Genomic DNA, 24,287 nt, shown 5'->3' with positions numbered 1-24,287 from the left:
CCCATCCTTTTGGGCACAGCCCCTTCTCTTCCTCTATTTTTCCACTTTTTGAATTTCCAGGAGAAAAAAACCCATATTTTTTATCCATAATATAATCTATATTTATGCGTGTGCACGACAGAGAGAGAGGAAATCCTAATATTTTTCTTTAAAACTATTTATGAGAGAGAGGGGAAATCCTAATATTTTTCTTTAAAACTATTTATGATGCTTTATTTTTGTAAGCGGGGGGTGATACTGGGAATGTTTGCTCCCCTCTTGCTTTTTTTTTTTTTTTTTACAGCTTCATTATTTACCTCAGATAGTTAAAATATATTTTGTATGTTTGGGGAAGGGGGGAGGAAGATTGGCTTGCCAGAGGAGGAGGGACTCAAACCCACCCCCTCTTCTTCCTGCCGTCCATCCTTTTCTTTTTGTTTTTAATTATAATTTAATATGATTTTAATGCCGCCCTCCCAGCGCCGGGGCTTGCTGCCCTCTAGCGCTGGCTGCCTTTGGGCAGAGGGTGCTGCCGGTGGCTCCGCACCCCCAAACCCAGCAGCTCCGGGGTCCCCTGGGTGCTGCCCTCCCACCCGTGGCACCCAGGGGTGCCTCCCCTCCCCACCAAAGCCTTTACTTTGCACTGGGACCAGATTTGCACTTTTTTTTTTGGGGGGGGATATGGGTGCAAAGAGGCCCCTTGGGACGGGGACCCCTCGGTGGGGTGCTGCAGAGTTGGGGGTTGGGGGGGAAATAAAAGGAATTTGTGATACGAGGTGCGGCTGTTTGGTGCTGAGAGGGGATGGGGGGAGGAGCAGGTTGAGGTTCCCCACGCCGTCGCCCCAAATCCAGGCCAGGGCCTTTTTCCCCCCGCTCCGTTTCCCTGCACCCGGTTAAGAAATGCCAAGCGACAGCGCTTCCCCCACCCATCACATCCTGTTAGCGGGAGCCGGCCCCCGGGGGAGCAGCGCCGGGGGCCTTGGCCATCACCATCTTCATCTTCATCCTCCCAGCGGTCCAGCGCCTGGCTTTGCGCCGTTATTGCCACTGCCATCAGAGCAAGGTCACGGGCCTGCACCCCAGCCCCTCTCCTGGCGAGGGTGGCACGGGGTGGGGGGCTCTGCCCAGGACCCCCGCGCTGCGAGAGCCACGGCTCAAATCGGATCCGGGATGCCCAGCGCTGCTGCCCACGCCGTTTGCAGGGAAGGCAGAATTAAAGACAGCAAAGCTAATTAGGGCAGCTCGGCCCCTCCGGTAGCGGAGCTTTGTGCCCTGAGAGCCCCCCCAGTCCCCCTGCCCACCCCGGTCGGGGAGCAACGGGTTTCTCGCAGGCGTTTGCGCAGCGGCAGCGGCGCGGGGACGCGGCAGAGCCCAGGGGCCGACGAGCAGCCGGAGCCCGGGCGGGTGCTGCGGCACAGGGTGGGCGCCGGCCCCTGGGGCTCGGCGTCACCTTGGGCTCGGGGACCCGGTGGCAGCCCGGAGGGTTGGTGCAAAGGAGATTTAAAAAAAAAAAAAAAAAGAAAGATTTCTTTCCGCTTGTCGGCTGAGCTGAGCGCTGGGAAGGGGTTACGGCAGCCAAGCGGGGAGATGGGGAGCTGCAGACTGGGGCTGGGCTCAGCACTGGGGACAGGGTTGGGGAATTTGGGGCTCCCCTTGCCCCAGGGGGAAAGGAGCAAAGCTCCGGGGTGGGAGGTGCCCATCGTGCCCTGCGGCCGAGCTGAGGACCCTCCATCCCTCAGCCAGTCGACAACTCCCGAGCCCACCTCCTCTGGCAGTGGGAAAATCCCGTCATTCCCAGCTCCGCTGTATTCGCGGGCCGTTTTTCCGGTTGCTCTCATGTCACCGTCGTACGGCAGCTGAAGTGGCTTTTCTCGGCCTCATCCTTCCCCTGCCCACGGCTTCGGAGGGAGCAGCCGCAGCCCCTTTGCGTCCCCAGGGTGGGCAGCGCGGCCGGCCCCTCCTGCTCCCTGGGGTCCCTGTCACCTCCCCTGGGGACAGGGTGATACGCTGGGGTTTGCTGCAGGCATCAAAAAAACCCAAAAACCAAAAAAAAAGCCCCCAAACCCCGCACCCTTTGGTTCCTACCTGTGTCCGATGCCCTCCCGCTGGGATGGATGAGGACGACCGGGACGGGAGGCCCGGCTTTGGGGTTAAAATACGAGGCGAGAGGCTGTGAGCGGGATAAAGGCGCGGGGATGCCGTCACCCCAGCTGTGCACACACATCTGGAAGGCCCAGCCCCAGCCAGCCTCTCGCCTCCAGCCCCTGCCCAGGGCGTGGGGCTCCGGGCAGGGTTCGCTCCCCTTTTCTCTGCCGCGGGGCTCGGCTACGGCTCCGAGCGCCTGCCCACGGCCCCGTTGCCGGGCACAGGGACACCGGGCAAGAGCCAGGGCCGGTTCCTGCGGGGCGAGAGCCTCCTCTGGCCCTGCTGCCAAAAACGCGGGGGCTTTGCCAGCCTGGGGGATGGAGGGAGGTCAACGCTACCCCAAAAACTTCCTGAACCCCGGCTGAGCACCCCGGGGCAGAACCGAGAGCTGCCCGTCGCCCACACCGCATCCCAGGGACAGGGCTCTGCTCCCAGCGATTTACTGGGATGGGTGCGTCCCAGCAGGGAACGCGAGCCCCGGCGTCCCCCCTGCACCACGGCGGGTGGGCTGGGAACGCTGGCCGTAGGGAAGGGCTGACCGGCTCCGGTTCTTGGCCTGGGTTACATTTGAATGAGAAACCTCAGCCCTGGCTTGGGGGATTTTGTTTCCTTGGAAGCGGGAGCAGGCAGGAAATGAAGAAAACGTGGCCTCGCTCGTAAGCGTTTTACCAAATGCCGAAGGCAGCGGGAGGCATTTCCCGGTGCGGCTCGCCCCGCGCAGCCTCGGCCGTGGCCACCACCGCACCCCGGCCGAAAGCACCGCTCGGGGTGGGAGACCAAAAAACCAGCAGCGTGGAAAGGGGGTCGGTCTCCAGCGGCCATCAGCCTCCCGTTTCATCCCCGCACCGACGTCGGATGGAGACGGTGGCTTCCCCCGCCAGCCAGGGTGCCGAGGACGCGGGGCCAGCTGCACCCTCTGCTCCCAGGGCGGCTCAGGACTGGGACCTCTGTCGAACTCTCCCTGGGGAGCGTAATTTGGCTGCGACCGCAGCCCCAGCGCCGTGCCGGCCGCCTTAAGCCCTCCGCACGCGGGCACGGGGCCTTTGCGGGAGCGGCCGAGCCCAGCGCAGAGCCGCTGCCCTGCCAGGCTGCAGGAACCGGAGCTCCAAATCCATAATTCCTCTGGCACCCCGCGGTTATTTGCGAGCTGCTGTGAGCAGATGGAAGAGTTACAGATAAAGCCATCCGCAGCACGGGAGCCGCTTGCCTTCCCCACACAACCGCGTAGGCAACAGCAAAGGCAGGGAGGAGGGAGGGGGAAAAAAAAAAAAAAAAAAAAGAGAAGGGAAAAAAAAAAGGCAGAAAGAGAGCGAGAGAGAAGGAGTCAGCCATTTCTAGAAGGGCTGAGCTGCCATCTCAGCACACCTACGCGCAAGCAGCGGGGACGCGGGGCTGGCAGCAGGCCCTTCCCGCGGTGCTCTCCCCGCGCCCGCGGACGCTGGGCGAAGGGCGGCGCGAGTCGGGGGTGACATTGGCACGGCGGAGCGCTTGCCACACACTGGGAGAGCAGGCTGTTAACGCTGATGGGAGCTGGCAGCGCCTGCGCTCGCTTCGGTCCCAGAGGGGGAATTAAGGGAGAGAAGCTGACGTCAGTGGTGGAAAGGACGCGCAGCCCACTCGTCCAAGGCAGCCGGCAGCATCTTCTGGGTGTTGCTAGCACCACCTTGAAGGAGAAAATTAAATGGGTCTTTGGAGACGGGGGGCTCCTGCGACACCGGAGCCCGGCCAGCTGCGACGCGGTGCCGAGCGCCGTGGAAGAGGCAGACAGGCCAACGCATCAAAGGCAGAGCCCTGGCACAGCCGAGCCCCGGGGACGCTCCGCCGGCCGCAGCAGTGCTGCTGTCACAAACCGCTCCTCACCGAAAGGGCTCAGGCGCAGAGATTCATCTCGCTGCTGGGGTTTCTCCTGGGTCGGGGGCTCCTCGGGCGCCAGGAGCTCCCCCCAGCTCCCTGGGTTGCTCGCGGAGAGCGAAGCGCAGTGCCCTGTGAACTCCCCTTCTTTTTTTTTTGGGGGGGGGGGGGGGCTCAACCAGCATGACACTCCCTGACGCACACCCCCCAACTCCCTTTCAAGGGCTGGTACCCCAAAAGCACAGGGCTGGGCGCTCGCACACACCCCAAAAAAAGCAAAGGCACCCACTGAGCTGTGGCCGCACCCATCCAGACAAGGGAGCCAGGGGCGCCGGCCGCTCCTCCCGGATTTGCGACGGAGCCAAGAGCTGGGCCGGGCAGCAGCAGAGAGCGTGGAAGCCCAAGAGATCCCTCCTTCCCCTGCCCTCTGCGCCCCAGCGCGACTAAAGGGCTCGCTTGTTCAGAAGCTGGCAAGGCCAATTAATCTAATGAGGTTTTGCAGCCAGGGACCATTGTCAGCCAAGAAAGGCACAGCGCTGCAGAGCGAGCGCACGGGTGTCTCCTAGAAGCCAAGGGAATTTGGCAGAAGCAAAGCTGGCGGTAAAAGCAGGGACGAGGAGCAGCAGGGACGGATCCTTTTGTTGCTCTTCACCGACCAGCGAGAAACACGCTCGCGCAAACAGGCTCACGTACCCAGCCCGGGCCAGGCACCCGAAAACAGGGCCAGGAGCCACGGCCGCTGCGGCTGCGGCCAGGCAGATTAACTGCAGAAGGGACCTTGAGCAGCTGAAATGGAGGCAAAAAAAAAAAAAAAAAAAAAAAAAAAGGCAGCAGCAGCCCCCTCCCACCCCAGCTGCGACAGCTCTGCTCTTGCAAGATGGAGCGCGGGCTCATTTCGTATGGCAGGGAGCACGCAGGGAGGCTGGTAGCTCCTCCTGGATAGCGCTGCTTCCTTGGCGTTGGTACCCAGCGCAGGCAGCGCTAACTACCACCATCCATAATCCCCTACCCACCTTGGCACGGCCGCCTCTCCGTACTGGGAGAGGCTTCCGCGCGGATGGCGTCTGCACGAGCTTGGGACCTGCTGGCTCCCTTCGTCCCTCTGCCCAGGCACCTCCGGACAGGACGCGGCCCGGGTGTCCTCCACGGAACACCCAATGCAGGCAGGCTCCCCAAATTACACCCCAGCACCCCGCCGTGAAACGCGGTACAGGACACCCAAGGTGCACAGGCACCAGCCGCTCACCGTGCTCCTGGGCCGCAGAAGCCACCAGCAGCCCCCGTGCCCAGGACTGGGCACTTTCCAAGCGCGAAGGACCACGCCGCAGCGTCCCCACGCGTGCCCGGAGTAACACACGCAGGCAGGGATTGGATAGAAAGATTTTATCAAGTTTACAGTTTTAAAAAAGGATCAAAAAAATTATCTTTTTTTTTTTTTACATATACATTACAAAAAATTTTGCAATTGGGATCTTCACCCAGGGGTTACTGAGCAGTTATTTTTAAAAAAAAAAGCAGCAGGAAAGCCTGGCTTACACAGCAACCGATAGGAAAAAGCACAGAGACGTGACACGGGCAAACAGAAGGCAGCGAGTCCGCGCCGGGACGCACGGGTACGGATCGGGCTCTGCTCCCCAAACGCAGCAGCTTGACACCCGCTGCATCCAGCGACACGAGGCGGCAGAGTCTGGCCGTCAGCGTTTATTTCGCAGGGGTAAGAAAACCAAACAAGCCTACAGTATTTTGCTCACGAGGTTGGTTTGGGTTTGGGTTTTTTTTTTCCTGTTTTCTGAGTTTCACTGCTGAAACTCCTTTGGTCTGAAGAGAGTAACCCCCTGCACCCTGAGAGCATCCGTCAAACGTCGCCCTTCAGCCCCCCAGCCTGGCTGGGTGCTTCCAGGGCGCTTCCCACCTCTCCTCCCGCCGTATCTTCTGCTCAGCGATAAACCCCTAAGATCCAAGTGGAATAATTACTCTTATAAATATATTTATATCATGTAGGAAAATAAGGCACTTCAGGAGGGTTACAGCTCGTCTAATTCCGCGACGTTCTAATCAAGAAGAAAAATGGGTTAGTTTCTGAAATGAATTAAAATGAATGTTAATACAGGAATAAAAACATCGGATCCACTTCCCACTTCAAGGCTTTGTTTAAAAAGGAAGAGAAGAAAGCACCTCCTGAAATCCAACAGCAATGAAACCTGATCGGGGCAGCTGCATCTGCCCCACGCCAGGCCCTGCCAGAGCCCGTCAAGGGCAGGTACTTTCAAAAAGAGGCACATTAAATAAGTTCACGGACTGAGGGGAAAAAAAAAAACCAAAAAAAAACCACAAACAAAAAAATTCCTTTCCCTGAAACGACACTCCGCACAGTTTCTCAGCCATCTGGGACCTTCAGGAGCCCCTTCCCTCGATCCGGTCTGGTGCTCTGGGTCTGATAAGGAGAGGAGAAAGCAGTGAAGGTCACCGACTGCGGATGAGGCTGGAGGCTGAGCCCGGGGAGCCGGGACAAGGCTTTCCCTGCGAGCGCGGGAAGGGGGGCGGCGGGGGAAAAGGCTGCCAGGAGCAGCAGCCAAGCACTGCGGGCGAGGACACTGGGAGAATGTTTAACCAGGAGCGCGGCGTCGGGAAGGGAAAGGCAGCGGCGGCCTGCCCAAACTCGCCGTGCGCGGGGAGGGAGCGAGCACGTTCCCGAGCGAACGGCTCCCGGGACGGGCGAAATGGCTGCTCCGGCTCTGCGTCTCCGTACGGACGCACATCGGGCTGAAATGGAAAGACGGGGAGGACCCCAGCTGCCAGCTCTCGCTTTTGGCTTTGTGAAATGCTTGAGGCTCGCCCGCCGCGGCGTTCTACCCAGCCTCACGCGGAAAACGGGGAGGAAGGAGTCGGTTAACACGAAATGACAAAGATGGCAGGGGAGCCCAGCACAGGCCCTCGGTCTACGTGGGGCAGGAGCCCCGCAGCTCCAGCACAGCTGCTCTGTCTTGCAAAGGTTGTTTTTGGCACCTCTCCCCTTCCCCTACTGGTTTCAGAAATATGAAGCTTACATGGTGGCCCAGCGCTCTGCGATTTTGCAACGCTTACTCAAAGCCGGCCACTTTACACCCGTTGTTTCTCAGGGATCCCCACGCTACGCTCACACCACTTCTTTTTGCAATCAAAGTAGATTTTAAAAAAAAAAAACATAATAATAATAATAAAACAACTAACCCTCCCTACCTGTCCACAACCCTCCTGGTTAGGATCCAGCAGTTTGGATTCTCACCTCAGGATACGAGTTTGAAAGCAGAGGGTGGTTACAGCAGGCTTGCACGGACAAAGCGGCGTCCCTCCCGCTGCCAGGAAGGCCTCGCAAGCAGGCAAGGCAGTCGGAGGAGCCGACTCCACCCGCAGCCATGCCGGCTCGCCCACACGGCACCCTTGTGCAACAGGCAGCGCGTGGGGCAACCGTTGTCCCCGACGCCCCGAGGCACGGCCCCGCCTGACAGACCATCCATCTGGGTCACGGAGAATATGGCACTTTGCTGTATTTCATGCGACAGGAATACTCGCTCCCCTTTCCCAGCAGGGACCGAGTCTAGTTAAGGCAATTTAAAATTAACCCAGGTTTGGCATTTGCGAGCTCCTCGCTTCCCTGTGTGATAATGCTGTCAGCCCGGGTTAGCTCAAAGGTCCGTTTTCCCCGGGAACCTGTCTCCGAGAGAAGCCAGAGGAGGATGCTTGCAGAAAGAGCAGAAAAACAAGAGGCGGCAAATCTCCTCTAACCCCCCCTTACCCAGCTCGCAGCGATAATCAGTTTGCATTTCCAAGTCCCTCCGCCGCACGATGGCTGGCTGGCACTCGAGGGGTTTGTTCCCTCTTCCAGAACCTGGAACTAGCACTGCTCAGATGTTCCCAGCCCATCGGGATGCCTCACCGTCTAACGCCCTTTGCGTCCTGCCTAGCAGCTGATTTGCAGACAAAAACCTGATGGTGTAGCGGTCCAGTAAATCTCCCCTGATTGTGCTCAGGGTCGCGCTGGATCTCAGCCTGACCCGCATCCCAGAAAAGCCCATCCTCCAGGCCCTTATCTGCTCTGTCAGAGATTAAAAATGCGCACGCACACACAAGAAATCAGTAAGAACCCAATGGCGCAAACTGAAGCCCATCAATCAAACCCCAAGAAGGATTTTCAGCAACCTGGCAGCCTCGGGCTGGGCCTGGCGTTCCAGGTATCAGCAACATCATTAAACGAGGCAAGCCAGAGAAGAGAGAACAGGCACAGGCTGGCAAAATACTTTACAACAGGAAAGGCAAAGAGGTTGGAGAGTTGGTCTTAATGGGAGGTGCATCTGGTCCCATCCCACAACAGCTGGACCCACAGTCTCCAAAAGGCTTTGGAATCGCTTTCTTGCACGACCCTGACGGACAGTCACGTCCAAATTAAAATACCAAGAGCAGATCTGTAGCATCGGGGGTATTTGCTTCTAAATTTCCAAGATATGCTTGTATTCTAGGTAAGGTAACATAAAACAGCAATAAAAGCTAGGTCAGCTAGTTCAAGTTGGCCATTTTCTCCCCCTGCCAGTACTCCATCTGCAGTGAGCAGCCTGGGGATTGACAGGGTTAGTGAGGAGAAGAAACGTTTTCTTAAAATTAACTAATGAATTATAAGAACAAAATTATGGGAAACACTGTAGATTAGGTCTGATGTAACTGATGGGCAACTCTGTTCACATACCAGATGTTTTCAGGCACACAAACACCACTCCTTAAGTGGAAGGGAGGAGGAAGCAAAGGTAATACCAGCATTTGCTGCTGCTCAAGTCCCTGCGTAAGTACGGTCACCCCGCTAGAAAAAGCACCCCTTCAAACTGACTGCAGCGCTGCCCTGAAGATCAAAGTGCCTGGTGTTCAGAGAACCCCTCCCCACACCATCTCCCTGCTCTAGGCACTTTTTTTTTTTTCCTTTCTTTTTTAAACACGCTCTCAGCATGAATTGGAGAAACCAGCAAAGCGGAGTTTCGCCACCGCTCAGCGCTGACCACACAGACGCGTCTCAGTGGGGCAGCGGCTCTGCTCTCCCAGAAGCAGGAGGCCAAGCAACCGTTCTGCCCCAGCTTTGCAACCCTTTGTGCAAGTCTCCTTTGGCAGACTCGATGAAGCAGTCCAGGAGATTTGAGGAGTCCCTCCTCACATTGCACCCAACGCACTCCACAGCCCTAGGGCCGGGAAGCGCACCCCACGCAGGGCAGTCTGGGAATAATACTCAGGGGTCTGTGGGGAAAGAATTGTGCACTATCGCCAAAACCTGATGATTTGACAGTGGGATGCAGCAGAGAACAGACACTTAAAGCCCATTTTCTTGCAGCACTACCAGTATTCACTAGAAAGTAAGAGCCATCAGATCAGCTGTCTGCTGTTGCAATGAGAAAACTAGCTGAAAATGTCCTTCATCTGAAAGGCCACGCGGCTGCAACAGGATCATCCATCTTTACTTTAAAAATCCCTCAGGATGGAGGGTTTAGGCGTGCTCTGCCTGGTGGCATCGAGAATCTGGAGGTTTAGCTCTCTTTTAAATAAGCAACCGTTACACCCCCTCCAGCTAAATCCCAACGCCGCATCCTCAGAGTCTGTGAGCAGACCTTTTGGAAAGGCAGAGCACAAAGTCCTGCCAAAGCCGGAGGGGGAGGGAGAGGGGAGATATGCTGCTGGTTGTCTGAAAACCCTTGGCACATCTTTGGTTACAGGACGAAAAAGGCAGTGGTGGAAGGTTTGGCCACCTGATTCTTTAAGATGATGTTAACCCAGGAGAGAAGGGGAAGAAGGGGATGGGACCGTGGTTAATCCGACCATTCATCCTCATCGAACTCCGAAGAGTCGTCCTCAGAGTCGCTGTACTCCACAGCGATGCGGCGTGACAGGATTGTTGCCACATCATTGCCCACAACGTCCCGCTTCTCCTGTTCCCGCTGCTCCTCCACCTTGCGGAGCTGGAAGCCTGTTGGGAAGAAGGCAACAGAGGGGATCAAGCAAAGGCTTTGGTCACACTGAAATCTCCAAAGCAGCCATCCCTTTGACACAATCCTCTGAGCAAGGCAGCCTGTCCTCTGCCAGCGAGTATCGGACACGCTGTGGGATAACACTGATGGCGAAAGACAGCCAAGACAGGCTGGGTGGACACGAGGAATGGGAAGCGAATCGTTTCCGTGCTCCTCCGAGGCGTCAACGCCACTGCCGTTCAATCCACTCGCAGGCTTGGACCACACCAGCTCCAGCACTGCTGGCTCCAAAGGTGCAGGGAGAGGCACAAAACCTTGTGAGGGTGTCATCAGGGTGGGCAGACAAGGAGGGACCACAAGGGACAGCGAGGCAGTCACACCGCTGCTCACGAGATGGCTCCCAACCGCTCGCACTTGGATACTGCGGGGTTTTTCCAGAGGCGAAGGAGAAAGTTGGTACTGAAACAAAACCTTACCTTGACGAATAGCTGAAAGCAGATCACTCCTGGCATCGCTAACCGCAGGCAAGGATGACTTGGGCTTGGAGGCGGAGGTGTCTGAGGGTGGAGGAGGGGGTGGGGGACCATCCAGGCCACTGGAAGACAGCGGCGGTGGGCCAGGAGGAGGTGGCGGCGGAGGGGGAGGCGGTGCACTCCCACTGCCCGGCTGCGGCAGCGGAGGTGGGAGCACACTGGCATATTCGACTGCTGGAGGAGGTGGCGGTGGTGGCGGGGCAGCAAACTCGGGGTGAGGAGGGAAAGAAGGGGGTGAAGGTGGTGGTGGGGTTCCCGGGGACGGGAAGCCCATGGGAGGTGGTGGAGGGGGGGTGTTTCCCACCAGCGGCGGCGGCGGAGGCGGCGCCGGAGGGGGAGCAAAGCCCGGCCTGGCTGCTGAGGGGGATCCGATGGGAGGAGCTGGTGGCGGGTGACTCGGGCTAACCAGGCTGGATCGCTTGGTGCCTCCGGAACCAGAACCTCTTTGGTTGTCTACAGGATAGCTGTTGCAACAGAAGGAAAGAGCAATAATATGAGCTGTGAGGCCAGAGCAGACTGTACAGTCCCAGTGCTAACGCAAATCATGTGTGTTTGTTGCAGTCCAGACAAAAATCTAACTTCCAGCTTTAACTGGTGTTTCCATGAGACCTCGGTTTTAGTTCCCTCACAGCGTTTCTTTTGGCCTGCACCATCAGAACAAAGGAAAGCTTCTGGGGACTGGCAGAAATGCTATCACCCGTCCCATCTTCCAGGCTGACAAGAACATGAGCCATCTTCACCTCTCTGCCAGAGGCCAGGCGTCACGTCTGAGCTCAGAGCAGCCTCCTGGCTCAAGAGCTCCTGCAGCAACGCAAGCCGCTATCCCTCCACGCTGAGGTCAGACTTATGACACGCCAAGCAGGGACGTCTACCGTGATAAATCGCACAAGGACTGGTGGGTGTGCCAGGAAAGCATATGCTCTCAACACCTGCTAGGAACAGATCTCTTCACCGGATTCCACAGCTCGGAGCCGGAGTGCAGCGGCCATGTCTCATAGCTCGCCGTGGGGAGTGAAGAGGAAGACATGGAAACCCAACGTGCTCTTAAGGAAAACACCGATTCATGAGTGCCTGAATCTCCCATTTATGGAAGCCCGTAAGATACTGTAATATCCTAGGTACAGGTAAAGGAAGCCCTAAACTGACATCTCCTTCCACAGTAAAACAGAAAGATAAGGTACGTTTGCCACAAAAACGTCACGGTTTGTAACAGTGCATAGTGCTGATCCAAGACACACTACTGAAGATCAAACCTAGCTCCCAGGGTTCTTTAAAAAACACCCACCAAAACAAAACCAGAGCGGGGAGATCTCTGTGGCTAGGCAGAGATCTAAGCAACTGCAGAAGGCAGCATAAGCTTCATCTGAAAGCTCGTTTCTGCTCCGCCCTAGAGGAACACACTGCAGAGTGGAGTGCTTGGTCTCTGACACATCAGAAGAGCCTTTTCCGCAGCACCGCCGCCTTTGGATAAGATGGAGACAAGCTAATGCGGTCCTGTCTATCAGACATATTTCCTCCTGTTACTCTTGACTTTGTTTCACTGCCTTAAAAAAAAAAAAAAAAAAAAAAAAAACCAAAAAACCTACTCTCTTGTTTCAACCTTTGTGTCTTGAGCCACTGCTGGACCATAATTCTTATCTCTAGAGGTGCCTGGAATTCACCACTTCATCAAAACAAAGCAGCTGCCCTGAACTGGCACTGAAATCTCTGGGAAGAAGTCAGCTGGTGTGCTTGAGTTCCTTAAATTTAACTACATCTGCATCTTCAGCGCCCGCACTGTGCATTTGCCAAAGAACACAGAGCAAGTGGCAACAAAAAAGAGGCAAAAGAACTTGTTCTTTGCAAAGCTCTATCAGGTACGTAAGTCTACATGTTCTGGAAAACCCATGCAACAGAGCCAGATCATTAATTAGGAGCACCTCACTCTTCTAGAAAGTGAAATAAGTCCGCTCTAGTTGTTGTCCAAGCCCGTTCTCCCCTTCCATATGGGAACAACGACGGTGTTGGGATTTATGGAGAGCTGTGCTGCCTGTGCCTCTGCCCTGCCTGCAGTTGCACTTCCCCTCCAGACAGGAGCATTCTGGTTCCCATACAACACCCGTTAGGAAGTTATGCTGAACTATCTCAGCCTGTCTCATGTCATCCTTTTACACCACCTACTACTGCTCGGTGACAGAAGGGATCCCGTAGGCTTACCTAAATTCCACCGGGGGCGGAGGCAGGCTGTCATCTGGGAACGAAGGAGGTGGTGGCACAATAGAGTCAGTCTGCGGCGGCGGCGGGTAGCAGTTCACATCCATGCTTTCGTTTGAACCGATGCTGCCGTTCTGATACACCACGTTAGAGGGGTACCTGAGAGAAAGCAAGACAAGTACTTTATTTCAAGAGTTCAAGGCAATGTCTAAAGCTCATTTCAACCCTCACTCACAAGAGCTTTGCCTTCTGGAAGGGTTACAACAAACATCCGAGCAGCAGTTCAACCACCAGATAGCAGTGATATTAACCAAACGGATGGGTCAACTTGCAAGATTAAAAAAAAAAAAAAAAAAGGATGTCTCTATTTCTCAAAGCATCCTATCTGAGGAACCACATACAGCTGTATTAGTTTGCTCTGTGTAATTCTTCGGCTAGAATTTGCCCAGATGCTCCCGTGTTTGTTTTCTGCTACCAGACACCAGAAGAACATGAGCATATTTCAGCGAACAGGAAAACATCAAAATAAAAGATATGTTTCTTAACATCTGATTACAAAAAAAAAAACAACACACTTGTAAGAGCGTTTTGACCAACTCGGACTTGAAGGACTCCCAGTTACACTGGGTGTCATCAGAGGCAAAAAAAAAAAGAGGTACTCGAAGATGGTAAAGAATAAGCTGGAGAACAGAGTATCAATAAGCTGGAAACAGAGTATCACTGAAGAAACAGGGATGCTATTAAAAGCAAGTATCCAAAGCTGAAATAGTACTGAAGGAAGAGATCGCTCTCACACTCAACTTTCAGCGAGCTCATTTCACTGTGGGATGGCGGAACCACCCCATTCCTGGGGGCTCTGGACCTCCAGTGAATTCAAATGCATGAACATGCTCACAGGAGAAAAGAGAGGAGCAGGAAAACGGTGCTGTTGTGCTGCTCGATTCCTCTGCTAGAAGCCAAACCTGTTCTCCTATTAAACTAAAAGCAAGTTTTATTTTTAGCTGGAGAGTGTGATTTAAAGAGAGATTTTTCTTATATGAAAGGAAGCTGCAAGGAGCGAGCAAGCGAGAAGTGCATTGTGGGGAATTCGGTCTGCTTCCAGCCTTGCTGGTGTCAAAAGTTAAATGAATTCTCAAGCCAGAAGAGCTAAAGAGAGATCTGTAGCTTGAAATACTTGGATAGGGACAGCCCCCGCTTCAACTTTAGGGTGTGAAGAGCCATTTGTGAAATGTAACAAAGCAACCACACAATACCAGCGAGATGCCACCCTGCTCCTCAGCGTAAGGCCCAGAGGCTGGGCGCAGTGGGAAGGGCAGCGCGAAGGGGCAGGGAGCCAAAGCTCTCAACACTTCTGTGCCCACAAGACAGGCAGCCGAGAGCAGACTTGCTACCGAAGCTGTTCCTGCCACCTTGTTCAAACCATGTAGCTCCTCGATTTATTTAGCAAATTTTAAATCAGCAGAGGGATTTACTTTGGAGAATCTGATTAGTGGCAGTATCGATCCGCACTGTGCAGCAGATCTGGAGAAGCTGCAGAGCAGGGTGAACTGCATTACAATCAACACCGCCCGCCCGCTCCCCCTCACTGGGGAGCTGAACTGGGAGCCCCAGACTTGCTTACCCAGCAGGACCGTGTTTGTCCTTTGACTCGACAAATTCTTGTCCCATTTTCAGCTTCTCCCACTCTTCTTTCCGGGTTTTGATTTTCCGTGGATTCACATTTCCCCGGTTCGGATTCTCCTTTTTCTCTTTCTAAGGGAGGAGGAACGAAACAGAAGCTTTATTTTGCTTTAAACTCACTGGGAATAGGGAGGGATAGGACAGACCTGTGGCAGTTTCAAGAACACAGTCTCAAAGAAGGGCCAGGATTTTTAATTTACTTTCTGGATTGCTGCAAGCTCCAAAGATCTCCCATACAGAAGTTGGAGCACAGATAGCATCAAAAAAAAAAAAAAGATAGCATCAGATTTCCCTAGTGCAGCCCAGACACGATGCCACCGTTACTCCCCGGTACGACCACCTTGAGGGCAGAGTGAGAGCTCAGTCTCCCACATCAATTCAGTTTGGCCTCTGTGTCCAGGCTGCCCAATTTCACCGTCACCTCGCTGGCGTTAAGTGCTTTGGGGTGCAACACCCACACTCGCCCACAAAGAACTGGGCTTTAGCTACCCTCGCTCTCTGTATTCTAACACGTCCTAAATCCCTCCTTTGTCATTTTGATTGAAAAATCATGATCTGTTTGATATTTAATATTCTAGTTGCTTAAAAGCTAAATAAAGGAGGGTCAAACCGAATCTTTTACGGTTTCAGTGCTGGTAAACACAGGTCCAAACCCCCAGGCAACCAAACCAGGAACCCTACCTGGCATTTTCAGCTTAAATTGTTTTGTTAAGCCTCCTTCTTGTCCCAAATTTGACATCAGGACTTGGTTTTGCACCCCTGAAGGGACATTTTCTCCTTCCTTTATTCTTCCACAGTAGATTTTATTACACCACTCAACGCATTGCGGTGCTAGGGCAGTGGGATTTGCACTGCTTCAACGCTGAACAGACCCCTACGCAACATCAGAAGGGCAGAAAAGACTCGAGCACAACTTCCTCCCTTGTTGACTACACCAGTGCTATGTTTGAGGGCTACAAGTTAAAGCCATTATAACCATACAAAGAGAGTGGCATTTGGAAAAACAGATTAAGGGTATCTTTGTTTTCTTTTTTTTTTAATTAACAAGGATTATTAACCAGATAAAAACTTCACTAAATTGATCCCTAAAGAGTTCAAGAGAGCAAACCTGAATTTTGGATAGCAACTTCAGATTCCAAGATTCATTAACACTTCCCACCCCCTGTTCTTCCCTCAAATGCCTCTGTTGGCAGAGATCTCCCATGTCCTCACCCTATGTTTCCGCTTCTCTTTCATAATATCCTTGGTGTCCTGGAGCATTTTCTCTTTCCAAAGGTCAAAGAAATATGAAGGATCTGTGTAGAATTTAAGCGCCTCTTTGCCATCATCCCTAGAATAGGGAGGGGGGGAAAAAAAAACAAAACACCACACAAACAAGGACCGAGTCACAGATTTGTTTGAAGCCCAAAGAAAACACAAGGCACAGCTCCAGATGACGGTCTGAAGCGAGAAGGTCAGCAGTGAGAGGCTGCTCTCGCCTCTGTCCTCCACTTCGGAACAGGCAGTGGACCCTCACTCGTCCCAGCTCTCCCACTTTGCCATCGCTTTTGCTCTCACACAAACTCGCCATTACTCAGCACCTGAAGAGCTCAGCTGCTCTGAACAATCACCAAGAGAGCAGCAGGTCTCTCACTTCAACTCCCACTTGTTTGTTTTGTATTTTTGCTGTGAAAAAAAACCTTCTCTAGCCCAGGAACCCTAAATCAGACCAGTTGCATCCTTGAAACTCGTGAGTGAGCACACACACACACACACTGTCCTCCTACTTTGTAGTGCAGCCGCGTCTGGCAGAAGACAGCTGCCTCCAGCTATCTGTAATTACTTTTTACCTGTTCAAAAGATATTTATGGATGCGGGCTAAGTCTCTGTATCCTGACCCCCTTTACTTCTACTACCTACAAGATGAAATCTGAGTGGGACTTCTCAGGAGAACCGGTTACGCAGCCAGCGTAGGTCACACTAGATGTCTCCAACCAGGCACAGAAGGCCACAAAAAGCATCTCCGGATCTATCGGAGCCTGCTGCACCCACCTGGGTGAGAGCCATTTACAGATGTATGCTCTGCAGTTTGCACTGCAGCTTTCTGGAAAGGAGCCATGGGGCTACAGAGAAGCACAAGAAAAATGCATCATCTGCACAACACCTAGCATGTTTCTGCAGTGCCAGCCAAGCCTTGCCCCAAGGCAGTCACAAAAGTGACAGCAGGTAACCAAATATATAATTTTCTAGCTATGCTCATTTGTACAGGCCCAAAAGCAAAGTTCCACATAACCAGATGATGGAGATTTCCTGCTGGATCTCAGCTCAGTGACTCCATTTCCTGTTGGAAATGGCTACTTCAATACAGCTCGGGATGGGAAATGACCTCCTCGGTAGGTTGGGAGGAAGAGGTACTTCTCTGCAAGGGAGCAAGGGGCCAAGAAGGTGTTGCAGCCATACCTGTAAGGTGAGAGAATGTTGAGAGGTGGAGGAGTATTGCAGGTCCTATAGGTTTCAAGGACAGGCACAGGGAGAGAATCTCTGTCAAAGAGCTTCTGGTCCTGAGTAGTGGAGCTTTTAAAGGCCTTCCTGGTGTTAATGCCTTGCAGAGAGACTGTAAGAAAGAGAAGAGAGCAAGTGAAGAACAGCTTGACCCAGGCCGCCAATGACACTGAAGATCAAGTAGCGAACATCTGATTTTCAGCTGGAGTTCTTGGCATGCTTAGCACTTCTTCAGGTCAGGTTCCTTTTCCCACAGGTCTCTTGGGAAACCCAGCACATCTCAGACCATGCCGTGCCAAGATCCGCTCCTGCATAGACACAGCTCTCTTGAGAGTTCCCAATGTGGTTCTGAGCGCCTGTGACCAAGACTCAAGAAGTGCACCCCTACCAAACCACTGAAAAGCAAGTTTCCTCCTGGAGACTTGCTAACCAGCAAATCTAGACTTGGCCAGAAAGGCTATCCACACGAGCAGCATGGTGCTTTTTCAGGAGGGGAGGAAATGGTCCCTCTTGTAGGTCCAAGAGAAGACATTCCAACACCCAGCCCAGCATCGTGCTCATTTTATGGCCGTGAACCAACCACGCTGACTCAATGAGAATCTTTACCACGCTTGGTGTGCAAGGACCGTGCTCCACTCCATTACCTTCTTCCTCTTTGGGATCCAGCTGAGTGACTTTGACTTGCAAGCGGTCAACTCTCTCGACCAGAACGCTCATCCGAGAGGCAAAGGTGTTGGCTTGAGTAAACAACTCTCCAAATATGTCTTCTGCAAATTTACCTGGAATATTAAAGTGTCCACATTACCCCCGTGAGCCACATCAGACCATATTCAGTCTCGCAGCTTGTTTTCTCGAAAAACGAACGAACCACGCTTCTTTTCAAGTTTGTCACGGTTGAGTTTAACATCCAGGAAGAAAACATTCTGTTCCACCAAAACCTGACATTTCCAAGGGATCTTCAAGCAATAAAGAAACAATCAAGACATACTTTCAAGTCATTATTAAAGTAACAAATAAAAGGTGGCTGACAACACTATACTGGTCTGAATCTGGATGGGTCTGTAGGTCCTTTAAGATTCTCTGCTGCTCTGTTTATTAGGCAAGCAATACAGTTAGATTTTTATTGCTCTGGAGAATCTCAAAGGCTCCCAGTCTCCAGCAGGCCTGCCTCCAGGGTAACTGGCGCATATTTACAAGCTCCAAGTACTCTGGAACTAGAAAGCAGACCCAGCCCTTGATCCCAAAGCCTGAGCTATAACCGCAGCCGAAAGCACTGACCCTTTTGTTCCTTCAGGTGGCAGTGTCTGAAAAATTGATGCATTCACGTTTATTCTAAATCAAAACCAAAGGGGAACTGCTCAAACAGGGATATTCTCTCTGTAACAGCTTGGATTGCCCAGTGGGCTGCTACGACAAGCGTCACCCGTCGTTTGGGCTGCGAGAGCGCCTAAGGGCTTGGACTGGGAGCTCTCTGCACCACTCTGAAGCGTAACAAAAAGATGTCCCCTGTCCTTAAGGGTTTAAAATCTACACATGCAACAAGAGATGACCACAGGTAGACAGAGATTGGGGAACTGGAAGAAAACCAAGAACTTAAAGTACTGTCTCTTTGTCCTGCTCTCAGGCATAACCCAAGACAGGGAGCCCTCACCACGCCGAGGACAACGCCGATCAGCACGGACTTGGCAGCGACAGCAGACACAGGCCCATGGAGTTCCCACTGATGGGAAACATTTCCAGCCATGGCTGTTGAGTACAAGGCTGCTCCCAATAAGCAGTCTGGTTTTGAAGTGCATCATCATATGGTCAACAGTTTGTTCTGGAATCTGTTACTCCTAAAGACCCTCTCCGACATTCAGGAAAGGATAACCAGTTGGAAGCCTAACTTTAAGAGCAATTTTGGAAAATCTGGTTGTCTACAAGGAGTCACATCAGAAAGACAAGCGCCTCTTTCACAAGGCAAGGTGAGGGCATCCCCCAAAGCCCAGCTGCACAAATACTTTCAGCTATCCGAACCGAGCTATCAGCTACTTGTTCATACTGCCGTGCAGTTCTCCTCACACGGCCGAGCACGGGGAACCAGCCAGGTTAAAAATCAACCTCCTCCACCCCTCTGGGAGTGGAGCCTGAAGTGTTTGTAGAAAGCAAACGCTGGACGTTAACTTCAACTGACCTCCTCCTCCTTCTGCTCTCCTAGACAACAGAGTCTCCACATACGCTCCACTAACAAGCCCAACCAGCTTTCCTCAAACTCTTGAGCAGGATTTTATTTCTGGAGACCTCAGGGCCAGGTAGCTCTTGCTACAGCCAGGTTTCACAAAGTGCTCTCTGTGTTCAACATCAGCACAAGACCGGCTCTCCTACTTGACCAAAGAGAGTGAATATTTATCTACAGGATATTCCGACACCTCCCAGCAACAGTTATTTAAAAAAAAAAAAAAAAAAAAATCCGTAATTTAGTTTTTACTTTAATCAGAACTGAAAAAAATTTCTGAATTTCATACTGAACTGCAACAAGCACTAGGAAAAAAAACCCAAGTCTTTGGGTTCCAATGCTGAGTAGTACGTTTCAAGCATAAAATAATAAATAAGCAGCACTGCATGTGCCAGTCTTGACCCTGGAGGGAGAGAAAAGGGAAGGTTCACATTTCCTTGCCTGTGTAAGTTCACCTGTACAGAGCTATCATCCAACACCTCACACACCGTTCTGTGTTTCATGTACACTTTTAGATGGTGTAAGGCAGAGATTAATTTTTTGGTTTAGTTACCTTGACTGCAAAAGTGCAGCTTACAATCAGAATTATCTTTGTCACGCGCTGGCAGGAAGACAGACGGCATGATTTAATAGGTCTTTCCATCTTTGGCTTGTGGATTCTATAAAACCGCACAGAAACGCACAGTCGACTTATACAAAGTGCTACCAGCTGTGATAGTAACGAAGGGTAAACTCACTGGAATATGAAAGTTTGACAAGATTTATGTTTGCATCTTTGTAAGGAGACTGTAGTGCACTAGGCATGGCTGATTATTCACTTGACAGGGCTGTCACAGCCTACTGAACCTGCTTTACGTCCCTGTAATATTCAACCTACGAGGAAGGAGCGGATTTATTTTTCAGAAGTAAGAAGAGAAAAGGGGAGGGGGGCAGGAGTTTGGTCATTTGCGCGCAAGCATTCTGTAGCAGTTAGTCTAAACACTGCTGTATTAAAAATACTGCTGACCCTAGGGAAGCGGGTAAGAGACGGTGCTCAGCATTTCCTCCCCACCTGCCTCGCTCCCCTCTCACACAGACAAGCACACAAGTGTCAGCAAGAGCCACCTCTCCCGAGAGTTTTCCCTCCAGCGCTCTCCTGGAGGTATCAGCGATTGGTCCGGCAGCACGCACCTCCCTCCCCGCTCCGCCGAGCGAGGCTCCCAGGGTACCTTCCCGATAAAGAAACAGGGCTGCAATTTGGCTTCCAGTGCTTCACCTTCTCCGACGAGGCAGAAGCAGAGAAGCTTTGAATATCTGAGCTGCGCAAAGAAGGTCTAAACCTGAAGGATCTCACCAGGGCTCTGTCACACTAACCTACTGCGTGCCTTTGGACTGGGATTAGCTTTCTCTGCAGCTGAGATTTGCACAGCTTTACTGTCTTCTTCCTCATCATTTCACATGCAGGAGATGGATTTTACTCACACTCTGCAACTGTCTTGGCTACAAGACCTAACAAATGAACAACAAGGGCCAGTTGAATGCGAGCAGAGAGACTGGTCTTGCCTGGGCAGTGACATTTCCACAACCCAACAGAATGCGATACCGACTGGCAGCAAACACGGGCCCAGATTTTAGTGACAGCCATGCTTTTCACTGCTGGAAAGAGGCTGCACCCAAACTTTCCCCGCCACATTCATGCTACGGCAGAAGACAAGGCGGCTTGCTTTGCAGAGCAAGCAGAAGTGCTTGCAGGCACCACAGAGAAGCTAAACAATATACTAATTTGATTACCAAAGTCTTGCTTCAAGGGCAGAGGTGGCTAATCAGAACCCAGAGCATTTCAACAGACTAAGGAGCCATCCCAGAGAGACCACAATTAACTCTTTGTTTCTCCTACAGCACGTAGGCCCCCATTTTCCCCCCGGCCTTTACAGGGCTACTGGTCAGCCCACCGGAGAGCTGAGCTAGGCATCGCTACAGCTCCTGCTGCCATCAGAGCGAGCAGCCCCAAACCCCCGATACTCCAGAGGCAACGCTCGGTTCAGACTGGGGACTTTGGGTCTCGCAACGCAACAAACAGCAGGGGCAAACAGGCGGCTTCTGCGTGTGTGCTTTAATTATCTTTCATTAAAAATAAGACTACTGACACGCCGTAGATTCAACACAGTCAAGCTCCGTTTAGTAGCGCGTGCAATTACAGGCACATTCTCCAACACAAGATCCTGGCTGCTGGGAGAGCCTCCCATTTTACAAGCCTGAGTTGTGCTCCATCCTTCCATCTGCAGTTTCGCTGCAGCCTCTCGCGCACGCACACACATCCACACCCCCCCCCTCCCCATTTTCTCTTAGATGGGAAGGCTGTGGGACCAGGGATATGAAATTAGCATCAGATTTCTTTAGGAAAACATTTTAGCATTACCCAGGGAAGGCAGATGGGGGAGAAATAGGAACACAGGAGTAGAAAGGGAGCTAAATAAAGAGCACTAGCGACTCCTGAGGGCAACGCGCAGGCTCGCCATGGTACTCACTCAGGCTGCCCAGCTGTCGAATGACATTTGCCAGGGTGATGTTGGTCATGCATTCCAGCTCGCTTCGAACGCTAGGCAACGTCTGACGGCACAGGTGCCTTGGCTCAATGTTCCTCGTTACTAACGGCATGGTGGACCTGCTTCAGGCACTGTTCTGAAAAGATGAAAAACAACCCAAAAAAGAAACAGGAAAGGATTACTCAACCGCAAATTCCAGGCACACCAGAGCCATGGTGTTCGTTTTTCCTGCTCTCAAATGGCTTTATTTATAAGCCTTCTTTCCCCCCTCGCCACCCTTATAAAACCGGTTCATCAGAAATAAAGATCCCGCTGTTCTAAGACTTGTGGTGACAGCAAAGCCCCACCAGCTCAGGTACAGAGGCAGAGATGGAAAACTACACAGCTTTGCCCACACGCAAGGTGCTGCTGGCATTACCGCAGCCGTCGCTCCCTTCCTACCCATCCGCCGCCTCTCAGCGGTCTCCTTCCTCCTGCGCTCACACGCAGCGTCTTGGGCGAGTCTTACAAGCTCTTCTTCAGAAAGATTTTAAACTTGCAGTCAATAGGTTTGCTTAAACCGAGAGGATGAAGACGGGAGATGTTAAAAAAAAAAAAACCAAAAAAAACCCAAACAAACATAAAAACCCTAACCAATAGCTTCTTCCAGCACGCCAAAGCATGTGTGGTGCCCCTCTCCCGGAGCAGCAGCCAGGGCTCTCCTGAAACAACAGGAAGCGCTTGCAGCTGACCAGGAAACTTTCTGGTGACTGTTCCTTATCCTGCAGGCTGCACCCCTCTTCCCTTGGGAAATCCCCCGGGGCCAAGGTTTACACTGGACCATTGTTTTCCTGCTACAGCAGTTTCATGTTGAGGGAGCTCTAATCAGGATGCAGGACTAGAGAGCGCTCAGAAAGAAAGTCAAGACTGATTATACAACAATCGGAACAAACTTCCAGTTCTTTCTTGAAAAAAAAAAAAAAAAAAAAAAAGAAGAAATTCCAAGTGTCCGGAAGTTATGCTTTAGACAGAAAGCACTTTTATGTGCAGGTCAGTGTCCTGAACTAACAAAAATCTCCTTTGCTACCAGGCTGAAACACTGAAGCAACGAACAGCTCCCTCTCAGACCGTCTGCTCTCCAAGACGGAGGAGGAAACTTGGGTAAATAGAGCTCAGAACAAGGAGCATGATACATGCCTGAAATCTTTAAGACTAAGTGAAAGCAAATACATCCCAACTTCTTGATTAATTTAAAAGGGGAAAGAATCACTTTTCTAGGTCAGCTGAGGAACAAGCCATGAGAAGGAGCCAGCTCCCATGCGATAGGCACACTGATCTGCTCAGGCTGGCTGTAAAAATAAAACAGGAAGCTAACAGCTTGGGGAACATGGCTTCCTGTCACCAATAGCAAAAACCCAAGAACCATAAAAAAAAAAAAAATCAGCTGTTTGCTCTTGACTTTGAGCCACCCTTTGATAGTCTCTGTGGCAGCTGGCAGCTTATCTTTGAGGTCCAGGAGTCCTTCCTGGATGCTTTTCTATCAGGGTGTTAAGAGGAAGAAGTGGGCATTATCCCTCCTAATTACCTCACAAGCCAGATTTTGAATTGCTAAATTTGACCCATTAAGGCAGAGGAGTTCAAGAGCCGCAGCGTACCGGGGCACACGGATATCTCCCAGACAAGCAGATGTAGGTTGCCATTTCGCAACGCCTTTACGCGAGGGATTTTGCGTGCTCGTCCCTGCTCAAGGAAAGGGTCCCCCAAACCTTACAGAGATGGGGAACGAGACCTGCATCCACAGAAATAAAAGCAGAGACTCTCCAAGGACTGAAGCCCATGTTGTTCTTCACCACCGCATCCAAGCACTGCAGCAGCCATCAGTAGCTGCTGGGATATTTAAAGAACAGGGTGAACTAAGGAAGGACTCTGACCTTGGCTCCTAAATACCCCGTGTTTTATCGATTACAGCCCAAGCCCTACCATCTTTTGTCAGCTTTAGCGCTTTACACCAGACAAACTTTTCCCAGCTCCCCCCAGACTGCAGTCTGCACCAACAAGCAGCTCTCATAAACAAGGCAGCATTTGCAGGCTGCCTGCATCCAGCTTCTCCCCCGTGCTTCCCCAGGGCTCGGCCAGGGAGCACAGGCGGTGGGATCCGCAGAGCCGCAGCGGACAGCCCATCCGGCAAAGCTAGCTGGAAACCTTCCAAGGTGCAGGACAGACAGCAGGAAAACAGCAAGAGGGAAAATAAACCCGTATGGGGGAAGAGATGTGAGCATGCCTGTATAAAGAGAGACAAAAAAGAAAATCCCCAAAGATGATAGGTAGCCAGGTCAGACAGATGCAGGGAGCACTAATCTCTGCAAGTATGGGGAGAACAGGGCAGAAAAATGGAGTTATGCCCCAAATACCCACAAATAAACAAAGGCTCACAATGTGTTGTCTATATACAGCCCCCTGCAAAGTGTTTGCCTTCAAAGCATGCTTTGAAACTAAAAGCAAAGAGTAATAGCGAAAGTTGATTTTATTATTTTTTTTTAGAAGAAAAATAACAATGGTACAGCACACGTACATCATGAATTTGCACCGGTGCAAGACAGCAGCGATAAGGGCTAAGAAAAACACTCTCTGCACAGCCTGGCTCATCCTGCCAGCCACCCCCACCCTCCCCGCGCAGCCTGCCACACTCCACTGCAGAACCCAGAGTTTCGCCCTCGTGATCGCT

The 24,287-nt window shown here is 52.3% G+C and overlaps 1 protein-coding gene across 3 annotated transcripts in view; it reads right to left on the bottom strand.

Annotated features, from left to right (window-relative positions):
* Nucleotides 1-5,343: 5,343 nt before the first annotated feature.
* WASF2 (WASP family member 2) overlaps nt 5,344-24,287 on the bottom strand; it is a 33,262-nt gene continuing 14,318 nt past the window's right edge. The window contains exons 1-9 of one of the 3 annotated variants that reach the window (XM_086764988.1): nt 22,217-22,246; nt 21,566-21,719; nt 17,488-17,622; nt 16,802-16,955; nt 15,575-15,692; nt 14,304-14,434; nt 12,686-12,841; nt 10,433-10,953; nt 5,344-9,955 (exon numbers count right to left, since the gene is read on the bottom strand). In XM_086764988.1, the coding sequence (XP_086621114.1) occupies nt 9,798-9,955; nt 10,433-10,953; nt 12,686-12,841; nt 14,304-14,434; nt 15,575-15,692; nt 16,802-16,955; nt 17,488-17,622; nt 21,566-21,695 (1,503 nt within the window). In that variant the 5' untranslated portion in view covers nt 21,696-21,719; nt 22,217-22,246 and the 3' untranslated portion in view covers nt 5,344-9,797. Of the gene's footprint in view, nt 9,956-10,432; nt 10,954-12,685; nt 12,842-14,303; nt 14,435-15,574; nt 15,693-16,801; nt 16,956-17,487; nt 17,623-21,565; nt 21,720-22,024; nt 22,144-22,216; nt 22,247-24,287 lie in introns of those variants that run through there. The other 2 variants (XM_086764989.1, XM_086764987.1) reach the window with 2 other exon arrangements.

Source organism: Chlamydotis macqueenii, chromosome 22, assembly GCF_036417535.1.
Source record: "Chlamydotis macqueenii isolate bChlMac1 chromosome 22, bChlMac1.mat, whole genome shotgun sequence".
NCBI lineage: Eukaryota > Metazoa > Chordata > Aves > Otidiformes > Otididae > Chlamydotis > Chlamydotis macqueenii.
This window is presented reverse-complemented; position numbering and strand designations above follow the sequence as displayed.